We start from the raw sequence: 20,929 nt of genomic DNA on the forward strand, positions 1-20,929 counted from the left end.
TCACTTTTTCAGCAACAATTTTAAATTTGTCACTGAGTTTACAACAAAGTTTAATAGGCTTTACCTATTCACCCTTTCAAACAGCTGCTGAATTTAAATACAAAAATTTGATTAAATCTATTCTCCACTGGAATTAATTTCAGAATATTAATTCCCTCTTTATAACTGCTGCTTCATATCTTTGCTGTCATCTTGGTCAATCGATGTGGTGCATATTGTATAGTTTAAAATGCCTCAACGTGGAGCATTGACAAAGCATTAAGCTGAAGCTGGGTGTGAGTAAAAGATACAGTGGTGCTATTTTAAAGGCGAAAAGTAGAGTTCTTCCTAATGTCCTGACCAATAACTATCCCTCAACCAACACAGAAAAAAAAATCCAGATTACCTTGTCATCACCTTCATGCTGTTTGTGGAAGCATCTGTGCACAAATTGGCTACATTAGAACAAACGTCGTCATTGTCAGTAATCACTCACTAACGAGTATGGCTGTCCACCTCATAACCTCCAGTGTAGAATAATTACTACTCTTTAAAAGTACTTAATTGTCAGTGAAACACTTTGGGCCATCCTAAGATAATGGACTGTTCAGTCTAAATGCAAATCCTTCATCTTGAACAGAGGCAGCATGAGCTAAGTATAGCAATGGTGTCATGTTCAGTATTGTGGAAACAGTCATAAACCTAATACGGTTGAAAGCAAATATAGCCACACTTACATCAGACCACACAATGAATTAGTCTCGGTATGTCATTACCATTCCAATTCCAGTATAACAGCAGCTCATCTCTCAGTAACTGCTGTGTGTTTATTTCTGCAGACAGCTTAAGTAACTTTGCACTTCAGGGTTGAATGCCTAATTTGAAAACTGATTTGGAAATATCATTGCGGTTCACACAATGGAACATTCATGGGCCTTTGTGCTGGTCGTGGGGGTTAGGGGTTCAGGGATAATTCTGCAATCTGGGACAGGCAATGCATATCTTGGAACATTAGCTGGGATTTTCCTTGAAGTGAAGAACCACCTTTTGTCAGAATCCAGGAAGTAAAATAAAAATATCTGATGATCAACTAAGACACATAGGACTGAATAATTACATGATTATTAATAATCTTGCAGGAGTGGGCTGTGTAATTGAACCATTATTACACTAATTTGTTGGCTTACTCTTTAATTAAAATGCTCTAGTGAGGCAAGCTATTAGAATCACAATGATACATACGCTATAAAGTAAAGATGAGTTCTTCACTAAACGCACAATCTAAGTATGGTACTGGACCAACTAGCTCATTGTGTCCATACTACCTCTCCAAAACAAAGTACGTAATGAAAACATTAAAAAAGGAGAGTGTAGTGCTTGTAATGAGGTCAGCCAGAGAATATGAGTTCCCTGATATGGGTCGTTAATCTTGTCCAATCAGGGAGCCCTGGCAGACAGATATAAACAGAAGTGTGAAAACTGAATAAAGAATTTGTGCACCTTGTGTCTCTCACTATGTCTCTCACCTGCACACACACAACATGGGTGCTGGGGAAAAAAAGCACTACCGCAGTAAGGCGGTAGTGTGGGGGCTAAAAAAAATAAACAGGAGTGTCAGACATCTTGTAAAAAAAATGAAAAAAAGATAAAAAACAGGAGTGTCAGACAGCCTGCTTAAAAAAAATTAAAAAACTAAAAAAGAAACAGAAGTGTGGAAACTGAATAGAGATTCATGCACCTTGTGTGTCTCACTGTGTCTCACACCTGCACACACACACCATGGGTGCTGGGGTAAAAAATAAGCATTACTGCAGTTAGGTGATAGTGTGGGGGTTTAAAAAAAACAGGAGTGTCAGGGCTTCTGCTAAAAAAAAAGAAAAAAAAAGAAAAAAAAAGAAAAAAAAAGATAAAATAAACAGAAGTGGCAGGAGCTCTGCTCACTGTAGGAGCCAGCTCTGTTTTCGGTGGTTCTGTGTCATGTACGATACACATGTAAATAAAGGGTCAATTTGTCTTGAGATACCAGCCTTCGTGGAGTTATTGCAAGGAGCGGGGTAATAATAGTTTACATTGCAAAATAATATGGCAACATTGCAGAACAACTATTAAGATCATAATGCTATCCAGAGTGGAAAATAACTTTCTCCTGAATTCCCTTTTGGATTTCTTGGTGACTATCTTATCTGTATGGTCTTACCCCCAGGTGGCAACATTTTCTTCATTAACCAGTCTATCAATACCTTTCCTGATTTTAAAGATGTCTATTCAACCAGCCCTCAGCCTTCCTTTAGAAAGAGAAAAGAGATCCAGTCTCTTAGTCCGACAGAGATTAAATTGTGCTGAAAGGAGAGACATCTTGCTGAAGCGTTTCACCTCACATTTATCAGGAGAAACAAAATAATATCAACCTCCAAGTAATAATGATTTGAAGATGCTGGCGTTGGACTGGGGTTTACAAAGTTAAAAATCACACAACACCAAGTTATAGTCCAACCGGTTTAATTGGATGTGATGAACCACCTGATGAAGGAGCGTCGCTCCGAAAGCTAGTGCTTCCAATTAAACCTGTTGAACTGTAACCTGGTGTTGTGTGATTTTATCCAAGTAATAACTTTGTCGACAACTTGACTCTAATTGGCCTAGACATATTCCTTTAGGTTGCAGAACGTATATCAATTCTAAGGAGCTGAAATGAGTCACTAATTATTTTAAGTTAAGACATTAGCACACTCAGGTTTAGTTAGCAGGTGCAGCCCGATTATGGAGTCATATCTATCAGGACACAGCTGAGTTTGTGTTTTGTAAGTGCAGTGAGAGAGGTAAGTGCAATCTGGTTGAGTAAGGTCTTACTCTAGGAGAAAGTGAGGACTGCAGATGCTGGAGATCGGAGCTGAAAATGTGTTGCTGGAAAAGTGCAGCAGGTCAGGCAGCATCCAAGGAGCAGGAGAATCGACGTTTCGGGCATAAGCCCTTCCTGAAAAAGGGCTCATGCCCAAAACGTCGATTCTCCTGCTCCTTGGATGCTGCCTGACCTGCTGCGCTTTTCCAGCAACACATTTTCAGCTAAGGTCTCACTTTGCCCACTATGAATAATCAAAGGAACAGGCTCTTTGATTTGATCAACCATCTGTTGGGTCATATGACCCAACTGCCTACTTATCGATATGATTCCACGATTGGCTTGCACTTGCTAAATAAGCCCAGGTGTGTTAATGGCTATAGCAACAGTCAATTTAAAATAATGAAGTTAGTATGAAGCTGAAGAAGGCAAATGGTAGGTTGGCCTTCACAGTGAAAAGACTTGAGTACAGGAGCAGTACTTGTTGCAATAAATAATATTTGTTTTTACTGTAACTTAACAAACCTGGTGTGAATTGCTTTTGTCCGAGTAGTGGTTAATCGGGCAAATTCTCAGTTAAGTCACAACACAACCCTGTACCATTTAGTATATGATGCAGAAATAAATCCGTATGTTACTAAAACAGTGGATTGTATTCCCTGCCAGCTCATATCCCTTATGTTACTGTTCTGGCACTTTTGTATTTTTATTTTAAGATTTCAATGATGTTATATAGTGTCTTTACAGTTGTGAGAAGCTTCACAGTGTTTCTTTGGAGTGTAATCAGACAAAAAAAAAATCCTGCAGGATAGCTGTGATGTGGTCTACACTTTGTCAAGTTTACAAGGTGAACACATGGCAGGGCAGCACAGTGGCTCAGTGGTTAGTACCGCTGCCTCACAGCACCAGGGACCTGGGTTTGATTCCAGCCTCGGGCGACTGTCTGTGTGGAGTTTGCACCTTCTCCCCGTATCTGCATGTGTTTCCTCTGGGTGCTCTGGTTTCCTCCCACAGTCCAAAGATGTGCAGGTCAGGTGAATTGGCCATAGTAAATTGCCAAGTCAGGGGTGAATATGGTGTAGGGGAATGGGTCTGGGTGGGTTACTCTTCAGAGGGTGGGTGTGGACTTGTTGGGTCGAAGGGCATGTTTCCATACTGGAGAGAATCTAATTGTGCAGAGCATTGGTTTCCATTCTGATCTCCTTACGTGAGTAAGAATGTTCTGACTATGAAAGGAGTGCAACAAAGGTTTACCAGAGTGTTTCCAGAGATGAAAGCCGAAAATGTGTTGCTGGAAAAGCGCAGCAGGTCAGGCAGCATCCAAGGAGCAGGAGAATCGACGTTTCGGGCATGAGCCCTTCTTCAGGAAACTGATTCCAGGGATGACAGGACTGATGGATGAAGAGAGACTGGGTCAGTTGGGACTATATTCACTGGTGTTTCGAAGAATGAGTGTGGAATGAGAAACCTATAAAATTGTAACATGACTAGACTCAGTAAATTCAGGAATTATGTATTCCCTGTGAGTGGACAGTCCAGAACCAGGGGTCAAAGCCTAAAGGAAACAGGATAGATCATTTAGGACTGAGAAGGGAAGAGTTTTTTTTTAACCCAGAGAGTAGTATCCCATAGAATCCTCTGCCACAGAAAGTAGTTGAGGTGAAAACATTGCCTGTTTTCAAGGAGTCGGATATAATTCTTCGAGCTAAAGGGATCAAAGAGTTTGGGGGAAAATCAGGAAGAGAGTACTGAGTTGAGTGAACAGCTATTATCATGTGGAATGACAGAGCAGGTTTGAAGGCCAGTTGGCTTACTCCTGCTCCTATTTTCCACATTTTCATGTTTATATTGCACAGCATTAAACTTTATAAAAAGTTGCTCGATTGCATGGCAGACTATGTCTTTTGGACGAATGGCAAATCCAGTTACCAGAAAATACCACTCACATAGCCACTGCATCATAGCATTATGAAATTACTTTTTAACCTGTTTGTTTAAATATTTTGTCTTTCCAGCATTTTATATTAGCTTCCTACACTATGCATAATTCTGATAAGTATTCTTTGTATTCTTTGGATCTGCAGTCACTTATAAGGATTTGCATACTCTTCCTAATGTGCTCGACTCCATGTTCATACTCTCTTTGGAGATGGAATAGTTCAACATTCTTCCTTTCTCAAATGTTAGTTGAGAAATTTGCTAATGTGTTCTCCAGTACTGTTTACTACAAGCTTCCCTTCACTGATAAGTACACACCTTGAAATTTGCCTATTATAAGTTTGGCTTTATTAGCAATATTTAAGATAGGACCCTAGCTATGTGTTCACCTTGTAAATTTGACAAAGTGTAGCCCACATCACAGCTATCCTGTGGAATAAATTTTTTGTCTGATTACACTCCAATGAAACACTTTGAAGCTTTTCACAACTTTCAAGATGCTATATAAATGCAAATTTTGTTCTCAGTAAAAGAAACATGATTTTACGAAGAGAGCAACCATTTGAATGAAACATCTTTGAAATCTTAAATAAAAATACAAAAATACCAGAACAGTAATGTAGGGGATATGAGCTGGCAGGGAACACAATTCACTGTTTTAGTAACATGCGGATATATTTCTGCATCATTTACTACACGGCACAGGGTTGCATCATGACTTAACTGAGAATTTGCCTGATTAACCACTGCTCTGGACAAAAGCAATTCACACCTGTTTTCTTAAGTTACAGTAAAAACAAATATTATTTATTGTAAGACACTTAACTTTATCAAGAGCAGTGAAGAAAAAAGATTTATAATTTGTGTAACTTCAACAAGACCTCTTCAAAGCCATCACATATATGCACACTCAGTCAAAGAAGAGAAGCATATATAGTGTGGGTCAGAAAAGGACAATACACAGGATAAACAAAAATTCTGAATGTCAAAAGTCCAGACCACAAAGTTAGTTTTCTCACAGTGCTTTTAATTTTTCAATGATGATATTTGAGGGCGGCACGGTGGCACAGTGGTTAGCACTGCTACCTCACAGCGCCAGACCCCCGGGTTCAATTCCTGCCTCAGGCGACTGACTGTGTGGAGTTTGCACGTTCTCCCCGTGTCTGCGTGGGTTTGCTCTGGGTGCTCCGGTTTCCTCCCACAGTCCAAAGATGTGTAGGTCAGGTGAATTGGCCATGCTAAATTGCCCGTAGTGTTAGGTAAGGGGTAAATGCAGGGGTATGGGTGGGTTGCGCTTCGGCGGGGGCGGTGTGGACTTGTTGGGCCGAAGGGCCTGTTTCCACACTGTAAGTAATCTAATCTTTATTGTCTGTAGAGTGATGGTCATATTTTGTTTCAATCTCTACTCAGATAGGTTTAAGTCTTTTCTTGAATGAACTCTATCTTTAAAGCTTTTGTGATATGTCTGGAGAAGGCGAGCAAGGGAAAGATAGATTCCCTCACATCGCAGGCTCTGGATATTTCATCCACTCTGCTGCTTTTGGTATTTCACAGCTTTTTAACGCTCTGTCAGGCAAAATTTTCTTATCTCAGTGATTCTCAGTGCCATTCACTCTCAAATTTTCCCTCATACTTCTTCCAAAAAGCAATATTTATTGCACAGCTGAACAATATGCAACACTTGACTTTTGAGTTGCAAAACTGTATTCCAGTTATTCCTGAAGAAGGGCTCATGCCCGAAACATCGATTCTCCTGCTCCTTGGATGCTGCCTGACCTGCTGTGCTTTTCCAGCAACACATTTTCAGTTGTATTCCAGTTAAATCAGTCAACTTCCATTTCTGCTTATATTCAAAAAAGTTTAAAAATATTTGACCTCTTTCATGCCTCCACCCTTAATGGAAATAAAACATCATTTTTAAATGCATTTAATAACCTGGTAAACATAACACAAATACAATACAACACAACACAAAAATGCGTTATTCACCCTCACTCATTTCTTGTACAGAATTTAAACAAGTTCATTTAACTTACTTCACAAATTCTTAAACCATTTCAGTACAATCGTATTCTTAATCAAGCATCAGCTACAGTATTACCTTTTACAGCAATGTGAATAATTTTTTGCATGGAATGTTTGAATTGATAAGCTCCATTAGAACAATCTTGCATTTTGAGTCTTAAATTTCCTTACAACAGCTAATGGATCATGGTCAGCATGCATTTCTTTGCAACCATGATAGATTTATTTCAAAATGTTGAAGAGTCAAGAATAATTCCAAAGTTTCTCTCCCACTGAAAATTGCTTCAACTGGTTTAGAGGAAGGCAATGGCCTAATGGTATTGTTGTTGAAATGTTAATCCAGAGACCCGGATAATGTTCAGGGGACGCAGGTTCAAATGCTACCACAGCAGATGGTGGAATTTGAATTCAATAAAAATTAGGAATTAAGGGACTAGATTAAGATGATTGTGAATCCATTGCTGATTGTTGTAACAAAACCCATCTGGTTCACTAATGTTCGTTTAGGAAGAAAACTGCCATTCTTACCTGAGCTGGCCTACATGTGACTACAGACTCAGGGCAATGTGGTTGACTCTTAACTGCTCTCTTGTCAATGAGGGATGGGTAATAAATGCTGACCTAGCCAGTGAATGAATTAAGAAAGATATTGGCTTAATTCCTTAATAGTGACTTCTGTATTATTCTGTAATAAGGCTGTATGTACCCGCACATGACTAACCCTATCACTGATATTAAGAGCAGCCAATAAGGGGTCATTTATTAGGTTTGCATTCTGAAATATTCTTGGCAGTTTGCTAACCATACTACTGTTTCCGGTTGCAGGTACCTTCCTCTGTAACCGGAAAAGATGCAAAACCTGCTGGCACCCCACCTCCCTCACCTCCATCCAGGGCCCCAAACAATCCTTCAAGGCGAGACAGAGGTTCACCTGCCTCTCCTCCAACCTATTTTACTGTATCCAGTGTTCCTGCTGTGGTCTTCTCTACATCGGTGAGACCAAACATAAACTTAGGGAACATTTCTCTGAGTATCACAGCCAGGCCCACAGAGACTGACAGGACCTCCCGGTCACCATGACAATCCTTGGCCTCCTCCATTGCCACAATAAACCAAACCACATGTTGGAGGAAGAACACCTCTTCTTTCATCTGGGCAATATACAGCCTGGTGACTCAACATTGAGTTGTCCAATTTCAAATAGTCTCCCTTCCCATCCTCCGATCCCCTTCCCAGCCCCTGCCCCTCCTTTCCATTCCTCCCAGCCACCTGCTGGATTCACCTCTCGCATTGACCAACCAGTTAGTACCCTCTATCTGTCTTCACCTATCCCCACCTTCCCAACCTGCACCCCCACCCCCTTTTTCTGCAGCTCCCACCCCCCCACACCCACCCCCATTCCTGAGGAAGGGTTACACCCAAGACGTTGACTTCCCCACCTCCTGATGCTGCCTGACTTGCTGTGATCCCCTAGCCTCCTGCTTGTCCACCTTGGATTCCAGCATCTGCAGTTTTCTTTTGTCATTAACTAAGCCACCTTTGTCTGTTTTGGTAAACAGACCCATTAAAGGGACAAATTTCCAATGCAACACGCATTTACCCAAAAATATTATGGATTCCTGATTGTTTATTAAAAATGAGACCCTTCATTTTTTGCTGCACTTGGCAACACTCACTCTTGCCTTACTATATGTCCTCGGAGGAGAAAGTGAGGACTGCAGATGCTGGAGATCAGAGCTGAAAATGTGTTGCTGGAAAAGCGCAGCAGGTCAGGCAGCATCCAAGGAGCAGGAGAATTGACGTTCTGGGCATGAGCCCTTCTTCAGGAGTTATTATATGTCCTCACTTAGTTGCACTTGGCTTTGGCAAATGCTCTCGGTGAGATTAATCACTCAGCTGGCTAACTGCGACTGCTTTACAAATTCTTCCAGGTGTTGCTGTGTATTACAGCAATAGCTAAATGAACAGCAAAGTTTGGCACCTTGGGCATAACTTGATTCATGTGTTTTTGAAAGGCAGCCAGGGCATTTTTAAAGTCAAATGGCATCACTTGGCATGGATTTAATCCGTTTGGTGTAACAAAGGCTGATAACTCTTTAGCTTTTGATGCTGTTGATACCTGCAAGTCAATAGAATGATGTTTGATAGAAATCTCTATTGTAGGTTGTCAAGTGTAGGAGGGTTTATCACTTTCCTTGTGAAAAGGAGGCAAATGTTGCCTTTTAATTTGGGAAGCTAAAAAGAATAAGAAAATTTACCTTAACATCAGAAACTCTCATTCTTGGTCAGCCTGTAGATATTGCAATTTTCTTGGTGCAAGAACTAGAAGAAATTCTAAAAAAGCGATTCAGCAGCGATATCCATTGAGTATTTCATCAATAATAAATCACTCTGGGATAATGTAGACTCAACAAAATCCGTGAATGATCAATATTTCAGTCTGAAAGCACATGCTGGAGAAAAGAGAAATTTTCAGATTGAAATGAGTGGATAGCAGCAGCCAGCCATCTGATTTTTGTTTTACCAAGAGAAGAGCAAGTTCCAGAAACTGCTGGACATGTTAGAAAACAGATTCTTGCAACTTTAATATGCAATGATAAAAAGTAGGAATATAAGATGTTGCTAGTTTGTATTTTGTTGATTGTTTACGATTATATGAACTCATTTAAAAAGAAAAAAAAAATGGCAATCTTTTATTATCTAATGATGTCTGAAGAGCTGTCTGAGACCTACTGGATCAAGGCGACATGTGATAGATATATTAATTAAGGGTTAATTGGGTGAGAATTTGTTATATAAATATTTGGAGGCAGTAATCGGTAGGCATTGACTTTTAAGAAGAACAGTTTATTTAAATAAAGTTCTCACAAGGAGTGTGGACCAGGACTCTGTTTAAAGACAGCTATCTTCTCGTGTACAATTGACCCTTTCATATTCAATACAGATTTGCCCAACGTTCTCTATCAAATTCCTAAACTTTTGCCTGCATGCTTCAGAAACTAATTCAGGATAAAGTTTTGTTTTAACAGTGTCATAACTCTTAGGAATCTTCTCTGGCAGTGATATATTTGTTTTGCAATATTCTCAAGAATGCCTTTGGATTCTATTTATAAATTTGGTAGGGACTGAATAGAATTCAACATTTCCTTCTGAACATGAGATGATGACTGCGTATAGTTCTGGTCACCACACAACCAGAAGGATGTGGATGCTTTGGAGGGGGTACAGGAAAGATTTACCAGGATGTTGCCTGGTATGGAGGATTTTAGCTATGAAGAAACGTTGGATGGACTGGGTTTGTTTTCATTGGAATGCAGTGGGTTTGGGGGTGGGGGGAGGAGAGGTGACCTGATAGAAATTTATAAAATTATAAAAAGAATGGCATGGGTAGAGTGGAAAGTATGAGGCTTTTTCCCAGGGTGGAGCGGTCAATTACTAGGGGACACAGCTTTAAGGTAGGAGGAGGAGGGGAGGATGCTTTAAAGAGACGTGTGAGTCATGTTTTTCACAGAAAGGGTGCTGGAACATAGAGAACATACAAAAGTACAGCACAGAACAGGCCCTTTGGCCCACAATGTTGTGCCGAGATTTAATCCTAATGTAAAATATAGTAACAACCTATGTACCCCTCAACTCACTGCTATCCATGTGCATGTCTAGCAGTTGCTTAAATGTCTCCAATGACTCTGCTTCCACCACCACCGCTGGCAACGCATTCCATGCATTCACAACTCTCTGCATAAAGAACCTACCTCTGACGTCTCCTTTATACCTTCCTCCTAACATCTTCTTCTCATACCAGTCAATCCTGCCCTGGGGAAAAGTCTCTGGCTATTGACTCTATCTATTCCTCTCATTATTTTGTACACCTCTATCAGGTCTCCTCTCTTCCCCCTTCTCTCTCTCGAGAGAGAAAAGTCCAAGCTTATTCAACCTTTCTTCATAAGGCAAGCCCTCCAGTCCTGATAGCATCCTGATAATTCTTCTTTGCACCCTCTCTAAAGCCTCTGTATCTTTCCTAAAGTAGAACCAGAACTGGACACAATATTCCAAGTGTGGCCTCACCAGGGACCTGTAGAGCTGCAGCAAAACCTCATGGCTCTTAAACTCGATTCCCCTCTTAATGAAAGCCAATACACCATATGCTTTCTCAACAACTCTATCCAATTGGGTGGCAACATTGAGGGATCTATGTACTTGCACACCCAGATCCCTCTGTTCCTCCACACTGTCAAGAATCCTATCTTTAATCCTATATTCAACATTCGAGTTCAACCTTCCAGAATGCATTACTTCGCATTTATCCAGGTTGAACTCCATCTGCCGTTTCTCAGCCCAGCTCTGCATCCTGTCTATGTCACACTGCAGCCTCTATACTATTGATGACACCTCCAACCTTTGTGTCATCTGCAAATTTACTAACCCACCCCTCAACCTCCTCATCCAAGTCATTTATAAAAATGACAAAGAGCAGAGGCCCAAGAGCAGAGTCCTGTGGGACCCCACTCAACACTGACCTCCAGGCAGAACACTTTCCATCTATAACCACTCTCTGCCTTCTGTCAGCCAGCCAATTCTGAATCCAGATAGCCAAATCTCCCTGTATGCCATACTTCCTGACTTTATGAATGAGCCTACCATGGGGAACCTTTTTCAAATGCCTTGTTGAAGTCCATATAAACCACATCCACTGCTTGACCGTCGTTGACCTGTCTTGACACCTCCTCAAATAACTCAATAAGATTTTTGAGGCATGACCTGCCCCTTACAAAGCTATGCTGACTGCCTTTAGTCACACTATGCTTTGCCAAATAGTCATAAATCCTATCCCTCAGAATTCTTTCCAAAACTTTGCTGACCACAGACATAAGACTGACTGGTCTGTAATTGCCAGGATTTCCCTATTCCCCTTCTTGAAAAGAAGAACAACATTCATCTCCTTCCAATCCTCCGGTACGACTCCCGTGGAGAGTGAGGAGGCAAATATCCTCGCCAGCGGCTTAGTAACCTCCTTTCTCGCTTCCCGGAGCAGTCTGGGATAAATCTGGTCTTCCAAAAGGTTTTCCAAAATTTCCAGCACATCAACTTCAACAATCTTGACTATATCCCAGCTCCTCTAAGTTTTCATTTATATCAAGTTCCCTTTCCTTGGTGAAAACCAAAGCAAATAACTCATTTAGGGCTTCCCCTATCTGCTCAGACTCCACGCACAAGTTCCCTCCGCTATCCCTGATTGGCCCTACCTTCTCACTTATCATTCGCTTATTCCTCACGTATGAGTAAAACGCCTTTGGGTTCTCCCTAATCCTTCTTGACAAGTCTTTTTTGTACCCCTTCCTGGCTCTCCTCAGTCCATTTCTGAGCTCCTTTCTAGCTAGCCTGTAATCCTCTAAAGCTGTGCTAGATCCTTGCTGCCTCGAACCTTACATAAGCTGCCTTCTTCCTTTTGACGAGAAGTTCTTCTGTTCTCGTCATCCAAGGTTCCTTAATCTTACCCCTTCTTACCTGTCTCAGAGGAACAAATTTATGCATCACTCGCAACAACTGCACCTTAAATAGTCTCCACATGTCTGCTGTGCCCTTTCTGTGGAACAATTGCTCCCAGTCTGTACTTCCTAACTCCTGTCTGATATTGTCATAATTTCCTTTTCCCAAATTAAATATCTTCCCTCAGTAACTGCTCCTTTCACTCTCCAAGGCTATGCTAACTGTGAGGCAGTTGTGATCACTTTCACCAAAGTGCTCTCCCACTGCGAGATCTGACACCTATTCTGGCTCGTTGCTGAGCACCAAATCCAAAATGGCCTCTCCCCTCGTCGGTCTGTCTACATACTGTGTAAGGAAACCCTCCTGAACACACCTGACAAAAATGGCTCCATCCAAACCATCTGCACTTAGGAGGTTCCAGTCGATATTTGGAAAGTTGAAGTCACCCATAACAACCCTGCTACTTTTGCATTTTTCCAGAATCTGCTCGCCTATGAGATCTTCAATCTCTCTACTGCTATTAGGTGATCTGTAGAAAACCCTCAATGTGGTGGCTGTTCCCTTGCTGTTCCTAATTTTCACCCATACTGATTCAATAGACCAAACCTTCCTCAACAACCTTTGTTTCTGTAGCTATGATGCACTCTCTGATTAGCAATGCTACACCCCCTACTCTTTTTCCACCCTCCCTGTTATTTCTAAACATTCTAAACCCTGGAACATTAAGCAGCCATTCCTGCTCCTGTGAAACCCATGTCTCTGTTATGGCCACAGCATCGTAGCCCCAAGTACTGATCCATGCTCTAAGTTTGTCACTCTTATTTTGACATTCCTTGCATTAAAGCAGAGACACTTTAACCGATCCCTTTGTTTCATTGCGTGAGAAAGCTTCCTGATAGATTCAATATATCAGAGCTCACCCACTTAAAAACTTCCCAGAATTCCTTCGCTCCTCCCTCGCACCTCTAGGCAAATGGAGGCCCCGATGCCTGAGGTAAGTCTTTTAAACGGTTAGACTCACCTTCCCAGAATTCCGTCGCTCCTTCCTCACACCTGAGTGCCTGGAACTGCCAGAAGAGATGGTGGAGACAAAAAAAACTGTGGATGCTGAATTCGAAGGTAGGCAAGCAGGAGGCTGGAAGAGCACAGTAAGCCAGGCAGCATCAGGAGGTGGAGAAGTCAACAGTTAGGGATTACACCCGAAATGTTGATGTCTTCAGCTTCTGATGCTAGCTGGTTTGCTGTGTTCTTCCAGCCTCCTGCTTGTCTACAAAGGGCATGGTGGAAGCAGACACAATAGCAGCAGTCAAGAAACACATGGACGAATACATGAATGAGAAGGGAATAGAGGGATACAGATCCTGTAAGTGAAGACAGTTTTAGCATGGAAGGGCAAAATATATTAGCACAGGCTTGGGAGGGTTGAAGGGCTTGTTCCTGTATTCTTCTTTGTTCTTTTCTTAACCAGGATTTTCCTCATCAGGGAAATCTTCAGCATCTGACGTCTGATTTTTAACTGCATCATTTTAAGCCAGTGTTCCCCATCCTCTGTAATAAAGACTTGCAGACGCTGAAGATCTGAACAAAAACAGAAATTGTTGGAGAACCTCAGCAGTCCTGAAAAAGGATTCAAAGGACTCTGCTTCCCCTCTATAGATGCTGTTAGACCTGCTAAGTTTCTCCTGCAATTTCTGTTTTTGTTCTCTATCTCTGACTCTTTTGCCCTTTTTTATTCCTTTATTGCTCCCAACTCTTTAGATTTTCAGCCTCTTAATTGCTTTTTGCTCATCTCTCTCTGAAATTCAGCTTCAAGTTCAAGTGTTTTTAAGTTTCAGTTGCTTTTATGTTTTAGTTCTATATCATGGTAAAGCTACTTTGACTGTGATTGAATCCTTGCTGACTGAATTGACTCCCCATTCTGTGAAACATTCTGTATTGCCACCAGTCCCAGATGCGTTGCCAATAGGCTGTGACTTGGCTGTGGCAGGAAATTTGACCTCTATCTTCCAATTCCACCAATGTAGCTGTTGTCAGATCTTATAAATCCCTAACATATAATTCTTCTAACTGCAGAATAGTTTTAGATGTCTCCAATACCACCTTATTTTAATATGAAAATTGCTATTTGTTCTTTTCCCCAATACCCTTAACATAAACTTCACATGCAACCTCATACATAGATCATAGATCATAGAACATAGAACAGCACAACACAGTACAGGCCTTTCAGCCCTCGATGATGTGCCACCCTTATATCCTACTCTAAGATCAAACTAACCCACATACCCTTCATTATACTATCATCCATGTGCCTATCCAAAAGTTGCTTATATGTCCCTAATGTATCTTACTCAACTACCACTGCGGACAGTGCATTCCATGCACTCACCACTCTCTGTGTAAAGAACCTACCTCTAACATCTCCCCGAACCTTCCTCCAATCACCATAAAATTACGCTCCCTCGTGATAGCCATTTCCAAGACCCAAAGCTTTAAGAGGTGTATTTTGTCCTGGCTTCTTTTAAGAGAGAGATTGAATGAGAGGCATCAAGCAGTCTGTGGTAACGTAAACAACTTGGGAGGGCTTGGGGTTTTCTTTAATGTTAGAACAGTGGAAGCAGCCTGGATGGGCATGGTCAGCTCTCATAGACCAGGATTTCTAGTTTTATTCTGAGCCTTTACGTTCAGCAGAAGCAGCTGGAGCTTTGAAGAAGTGGAACTTTTCCCTCTCTTAGTTACAGCTAGACGCTGGGGTTTCTCTTTGTTGCTGGGTTGCCTGGGAGACAAATCTATGTTCTTAATTTGCCTTTTTCCCAAGGATTGTGTTATGGGATGTTACTATATTGGTACACTTAATTAGTAATATTACTGTATCTACTATTCTGTTAAGTTTTCCAGTAGAGTTGTTATTCTAGGTTCTTCTTTCTTTTGTTGTATTTTAACTATAGTGTTTAAATAAATTGTGTTTTGTTGAATGTTAAGTAGTTTGACGAATTGAATTGCATCTGGAACACAACATGTTACATTTGCCTTTAAAATAAGAAAAGTTAGTGTCGAGGTTACTGTCTTAAAATATTTTGAGGGGATCCGATCCAGTCCATAACAAAACTTGTAAAAACACTTTCATAATTATTTAAATATTAGCTCAATGGTACATAATTGTCAATTCTTTTGGGATTAAGAATATTGACATAAACATATAATGACATTGAATCTGCAGAACAGAAATAGGCCATTTAGTCCACCTGACCTATGTCAATGCTTCTGCTCCAATTGATCCTTCTCCCACCACTCTTCATCAAAGCTCATTAACTTGCTGCAGGTAGAGAGGATAGTGAAGAAGGCATTTGGTATGCTTTCCTTAATTGGTCAGAGCATTGAGTATAGGAGTTGGGAGGTCATGTTGTGGGCTATACAGGACATTGTTAGACCACTGTTGGAATATTGCATGCAATTCTGGTCTCCCTCCTATAGGAAAGATGTTGTGAAACTTGAAAGAGTTCAGAAAAGATTTACAAGGATGTTGCCAGGGTTGGAGAATTTGAGCGATAGGAAGAGGTTGAATAGGCTAAGGCTGTTTTCCTTGGAATGTCGGAGGCTGAGGGGTGACCTTATAATCATGAGGGGCATGGATATGATAAACAGGCAATCTTTTCCCTGGGGTGGGGGAGTCCAGAACTAGAGGGCATAGGTTTAGGATGAGAGGGGAAAGATATAAAAGAGATGCAAGGGGCAAACATTTTACACAGAGGGTGGTATGTGTATGGAATGAACTGCTAGAGAAAGTGGTGGAGGTTAGTACAATTGCAACATTTAACAGGCATCTGGATGGGAAAATGAATAGGAAGGGTTTGGAGGGATATGGGCCAGGTGCTGGCAGGTGGGACTATATTGGGCTGGGATATCTGGTCGGCATGGACGAGTTGGACCAAAGGGTCTGTTTCCGTGCTGTACATCTCTGTGACTCTATGACTCTATAAGTTATTCAGCTTCTATGGCCTTCTCCCTTATGTGTTAAATCAGCTTCCCCTTAAATGCATCTATGTTATTCACCTCAACTACTCCCTGTGATTTTGTGTTTTACATTCAAACCAGATTGCGTAAAGATGTTTCTTCAGGTTTTCCCACTGGGTTATCTTTATAACATTTAATGTTGGAATCTGCACAATTAAGTGGAAACATCTTGTCTGTGTCCTCCTTACTAAAACCCCTGGTAATTTTAAATACCTTTGAAATCACAAGCTTTCAGAGCACTCTTCCTCTGTCAAGTGAAGTGATGAAGGAACAGTGCTCCGAAAGCTTGTGATTTCAAATAAACCTGTTGGACTATAACCTTGTGACTTTTGACTTGGCCCACGCAGTCCAACACAGGCACCTCCATATCTTAAATATCTTTGCTTAGTTCTCCCCTCAGTCCTCTCTGAAGATCCACAATCTGCTCATACTTTCAGATGTAGAGTAAATCTTGAGTACAGCTCTTCCCCTCGAAACTGACAAGTTCAACAGTGTGTGCTTTTTTTTTCTCTCTCAAAGATTGAGGTCTGTGGTTTTCTGTTGAACTCTATATGTCCTTCTCTGAGACGTAAAAACATGCCCCAATCCCAGAGGCTGTGAGCAAAATACAGAATGAGGTGCACTGGGTTTCATTTGAAAGGAAACAGCACAAAGAGGGGATATATTTATAAAAAAGCCAATTGCATCAGCTGTGCTTTGTTAGTTGGGTTATGTTTCCCCCAGAGCATTATGTCAATATTTTCAGTGCATTAGTGCTTTGTTTCCTATATACTCAAATAAGCACAAAATAAAATTTTAAAAAGATACTGCCATGCTACAGTATTATATAGACGCTAAAAATTTTGCAAGGATCCTATTATTTGGTGTGAAATGAAAGTGGTCTAATGACTATTTGCACATTTGCACAATTGTATACCAGGAAACTTAAAGGCAGATGCTGATGTAGGCTAGTGATTGATGACCGAACGTGTTCATGGGGCATGAAGTACAGGTACAGTCAAGCTTCAAAGACCATGTACAGTTGGTTCTGAAAACAAAAAGTGCTGGAGATCACGGCAGGTCAGGCAACATGCATGGAGAGAAAGGAAGCTAACATTTCAAGTCGAGGTGGCTGCTCTGATAAAGAGTCATCTAGACTTGAAATGTTAGCTTGCTGCCTTTCCATGAAAGCTACCTGACTTGCTGTGATCTCCAGTACGTTTTGTTTTCAGCACAGGTTCCAGGCTCTGCAGTAACTTGCTGCTACATTGTGTACAGTTAGTCCTTAGATTGCAAACAGATTCTGTTCTTGAGTGAGTTTGCAGGTTAATTTGTACGCAAGTCGGAACACAATGCAGGGCATTATAAAAGCCATTTGTAAGAACTAAAAAAGTTTGCATGTCAGATCTTTCACCTTAATTTTGATACACTCCTGTACGGGACCGCCTTTGTAAGGACAAGCATTCATAAGTTATACGTTTGTAAATTGGGTATGGCCTGTACATCCATTTTCCTGATAGTGTCCTCTATCTCATTTAGGATGCAGATTTAAAGGGTTAATAAAGCTAACAAAGCTATTTGGGCGGCAAGGTGGCTCAGTGGTTAGCACTGCTGCCTCACAGCACCAGGATCCCAGGTTCGATTCTGGCCTCGGGTGACTGTCTGTGTGGAGTTTGTACATTCTCCCCGTGTCTGCGTGGGTTTCCTCCGGGTGCTCCAGTTTCCTCCCACAGTCCAAAGATGAGCAGGTCAGGTGAATTGGCCATGCTAAATTGCCCATAGTGTTAGGTGCATTGGTTAGAGGGAAATGGGTCTGGGTGGGTTACTCTTTGGAGGGTTGGTGTGGACTTGTTGGGCCGAAGGGCCTGTTTCCACACTGTAGGGAATCTAATCTAAAAAAAACCCAAGAGCTCATTGTTCATAAAATTCAAACAGAACATGCCACACTTAGGAGATATCAGCAGAAATTCAGCTGAGTGGCCTGTTTTCCATTGCTATTCATGGATTTTATGGATCAATTTTTCGAGAGATGCACATTGAATAGAATTATAAAACCTCTTTCACAGAATAAGGAAAGTATTAGGCCAGTATTTATTTATTGCCCATCCATAATTTCCTAGTGGGGGGGGTAAGAGTCAATCACATTGCTGTGGGTCTGGAGTCATGTGCAGTATTGTCATTAAGGATGGCAGGTTCCCTGCCTAAAGGGCATTAATGGACCAGATGAGTTTATTCCTGACAATCACTTCATAGTCATCATTAGACACTTAATTCCAGATTATTTTAATTGAATTCAAATTCCACCATCTGCTGAGACATGATTTGAACTCAGATTCCCTGAACATTTCTGAGTCTCTGGATTAACAACCCAACGATAACACCACTAGGCCATCACCTCCATCAATAGCTCCATGGGTGGTTGGTTTTATAATACTGCGGACATTTGCTGTCAGAATATCACCCGGACACTGCAAGTGAATGTTTACCTCCATTTCATTACCTCTCTGCAGTTCCTAATGAACTGACTGCCCTGAAGATGGTCAGGAACATCCAAGTAGTGGTTCATGCTGGATTCTGCATGCTCTATTCAAAGGCCCTTTCCCAATGCCAGTGCTTCACATTGGAAAACGATTAAAGTAGAACTGGATATTTGGCAGAGAGAAAGAATTATCTTGAAATTTAATTGAATCCCTACAGAGGGGAAGCTGGTCATTCAGCCCTTCAAGTCCACATCAACCCTCTGAAGAGCATCTCAGCCAGTCCCACACCCCTACCCTTGAAACACTGCATTTTCCATGATTAATCTAACTATGCTGTACAAGCCTGGACACTATGTGCAATTTAGCATGGTCAATCCACCTAGCCTACACAGCTTTGGACTGTGGGAGGAACCTGGAACACCCGGCAGAAACCCACACAGATACAGAGTGAATGTACAAACTTGACACAGTCACCTGAGGGTGGAACCAAACCCAGATCCCTGATACTGTAAAGCAGCAGTGCTAACCACTGAGCCATGTGCCACCCACAGTGCCACTCCCTGTCAGTGTTCCATTAGGTTTCAATCTGACAGGCTGAATATGACACCTTTCACAATCTCAGGAAATACCTTAAATAATGTGACAATTAAGTATTTTTACAATGTTATCACATTGCTGTGTAAGAAAAACAGCAACCAATTTGCATACAGTAAGCTCCAGCCATCAGAAATAAGACAATTGATCAAATAATCTCTTTTAATGCTGCTATTTTGAGGATAAATATTGGCCAGGACTTTGGAAGAACTCCTCAGCTTTTCTTTGTATAGTGCCATGGAATTCTTTACTTACACTTGACAAAGCAGACAGAGTCGCAGTTTTAATATCTCAAATGAAAGACAGCACATGAGACAGTGCAGGGTTCCTGCACTACTGCTCTGTAGTGCCAACCTTGCATTATGTACTCAGGTATCTCTCCATTCCTAAAGCTGTGGGGTACAAAAGTGCGAAGTTTGTCGACATGTACATCACATTTCAATTTTCATTTGAATGATGAAATTAAGTTCGTGACAATTTAAATGTCTGAAGTTCCAGGCATCAAAGAGGACTCATATTCTAATTGATGTCTTTACAGTGATATTGGCTTAGGAATATGATACATTTTCATTTATAAGCTGTTTTAACATGGGAGATCTGGCTACAGCATCATTTTTTGTACATAATTAATCTGAGTAGAATAACTGACTGGAGTTTCATTTCAGATAACAAAGGCTGATTAATGAGCTCCTCTGACACTATGGGTGTTATGTATCGGGGAAAATTGAAATCACTTGGCAGTGCATGTGTTAGGTTTCTTAGCTGAAGGAAGCCTGCTTATTCCTGAGCTACAAACAAGACATGCTTAATGAGAAATGCCACTTCTCCCTTGAACTTGCTTCCCATTAAACGCCTGGTTCCAGTTTTCACCTGCCGAGATATGTGATACATGAGCATGTGCATGCTGAAGTACTTAAAGGAAAAGAGATCACACTTGTACAGATACAATTCAACGAGACCAACTATAACCTTTCCTAAACTTGCAGTCTTCAGGCTGCACCAAGCCCTCTAGAATCGTGTCTGTCTGGTAGTTCGTAGTATCACAGAATCTTACTGTATGAAAGAGGACCTACAGCCCGTCGAGTAACATAATATTCATATACTATTCACACTCGCCCCACTTTCCCACACAGGGTCCACAGATTTGAACATTATCCCAAGTGTTCAGTTCTAAATGAATAAAATAATTGGACTCAATAATTTCACAAGTTGACGACTGACAGTTTATTGCTTTGCCATCGGACTAAAATAATGAAATACCAGGGAATCGTAAAGTTTATAATTGTGTGCCATTATGCTTCATTATTTACCAATGTTGAATGACTTGTAATGTATTGTGAATTGATTATTTGTTACAGTATATCCCAAAAGGTACAATCAACTGTAAGCAATGATCTCTGTTCTTTTTAATAGGATGGTTAAAGGGACACTGCTACTTATCATATGTGTGATAACCCTTTGGGGAAAATTGCTATCAGCTGCAAACCATCATAAAGGTATGGATTATTTCATACTGTCAACTTTTCTATGTTTCAATTGTATCGAAGTCAATTGCCTGATCCCACAGAACTCCAAGTTCACAAATAGAAAAATA

At 41.0% G+C, this 20,929-nt stretch overlaps 1 protein-coding gene across 5 annotated transcripts in view; it reads left to right on the plus strand.

Annotated features, from left to right (window-relative positions):
* Nucleotides 1-20,929, plus strand: part of LOC140457995 (chemokine-like protein TAFA-2) — a 360,212-nt gene that overhangs the window by 185,402 nt on the left and 153,881 nt on the right. For all 5 annotated transcript variants that reach the window (XR_011953426.1, XR_011953425.1, XR_011953427.1 and 2 more), the window contains one exon: nucleotides 20,749-20,831. Coding sequence is in view for 1 of the 5 variants with exons in the window: in XM_072551923.1 (XP_072408024.1) it covers nucleotides 20,750-20,831 (82 nt within the window). In the remaining 4 variants the exon portion in view is untranslated. The remainder of the gene's footprint in view (nucleotides 1-20,748; nucleotides 20,832-20,929) is intronic.

Source organism: Chiloscyllium punctatum, chromosome 32, assembly GCF_047496795.1.
Source record: "Chiloscyllium punctatum isolate Juve2018m chromosome 32, sChiPun1.3, whole genome shotgun sequence".
In the NCBI taxonomy this organism is placed as follows: domain Eukaryota; kingdom Metazoa; phylum Chordata; class Chondrichthyes; order Orectolobiformes; family Hemiscylliidae; genus Chiloscyllium; species Chiloscyllium punctatum.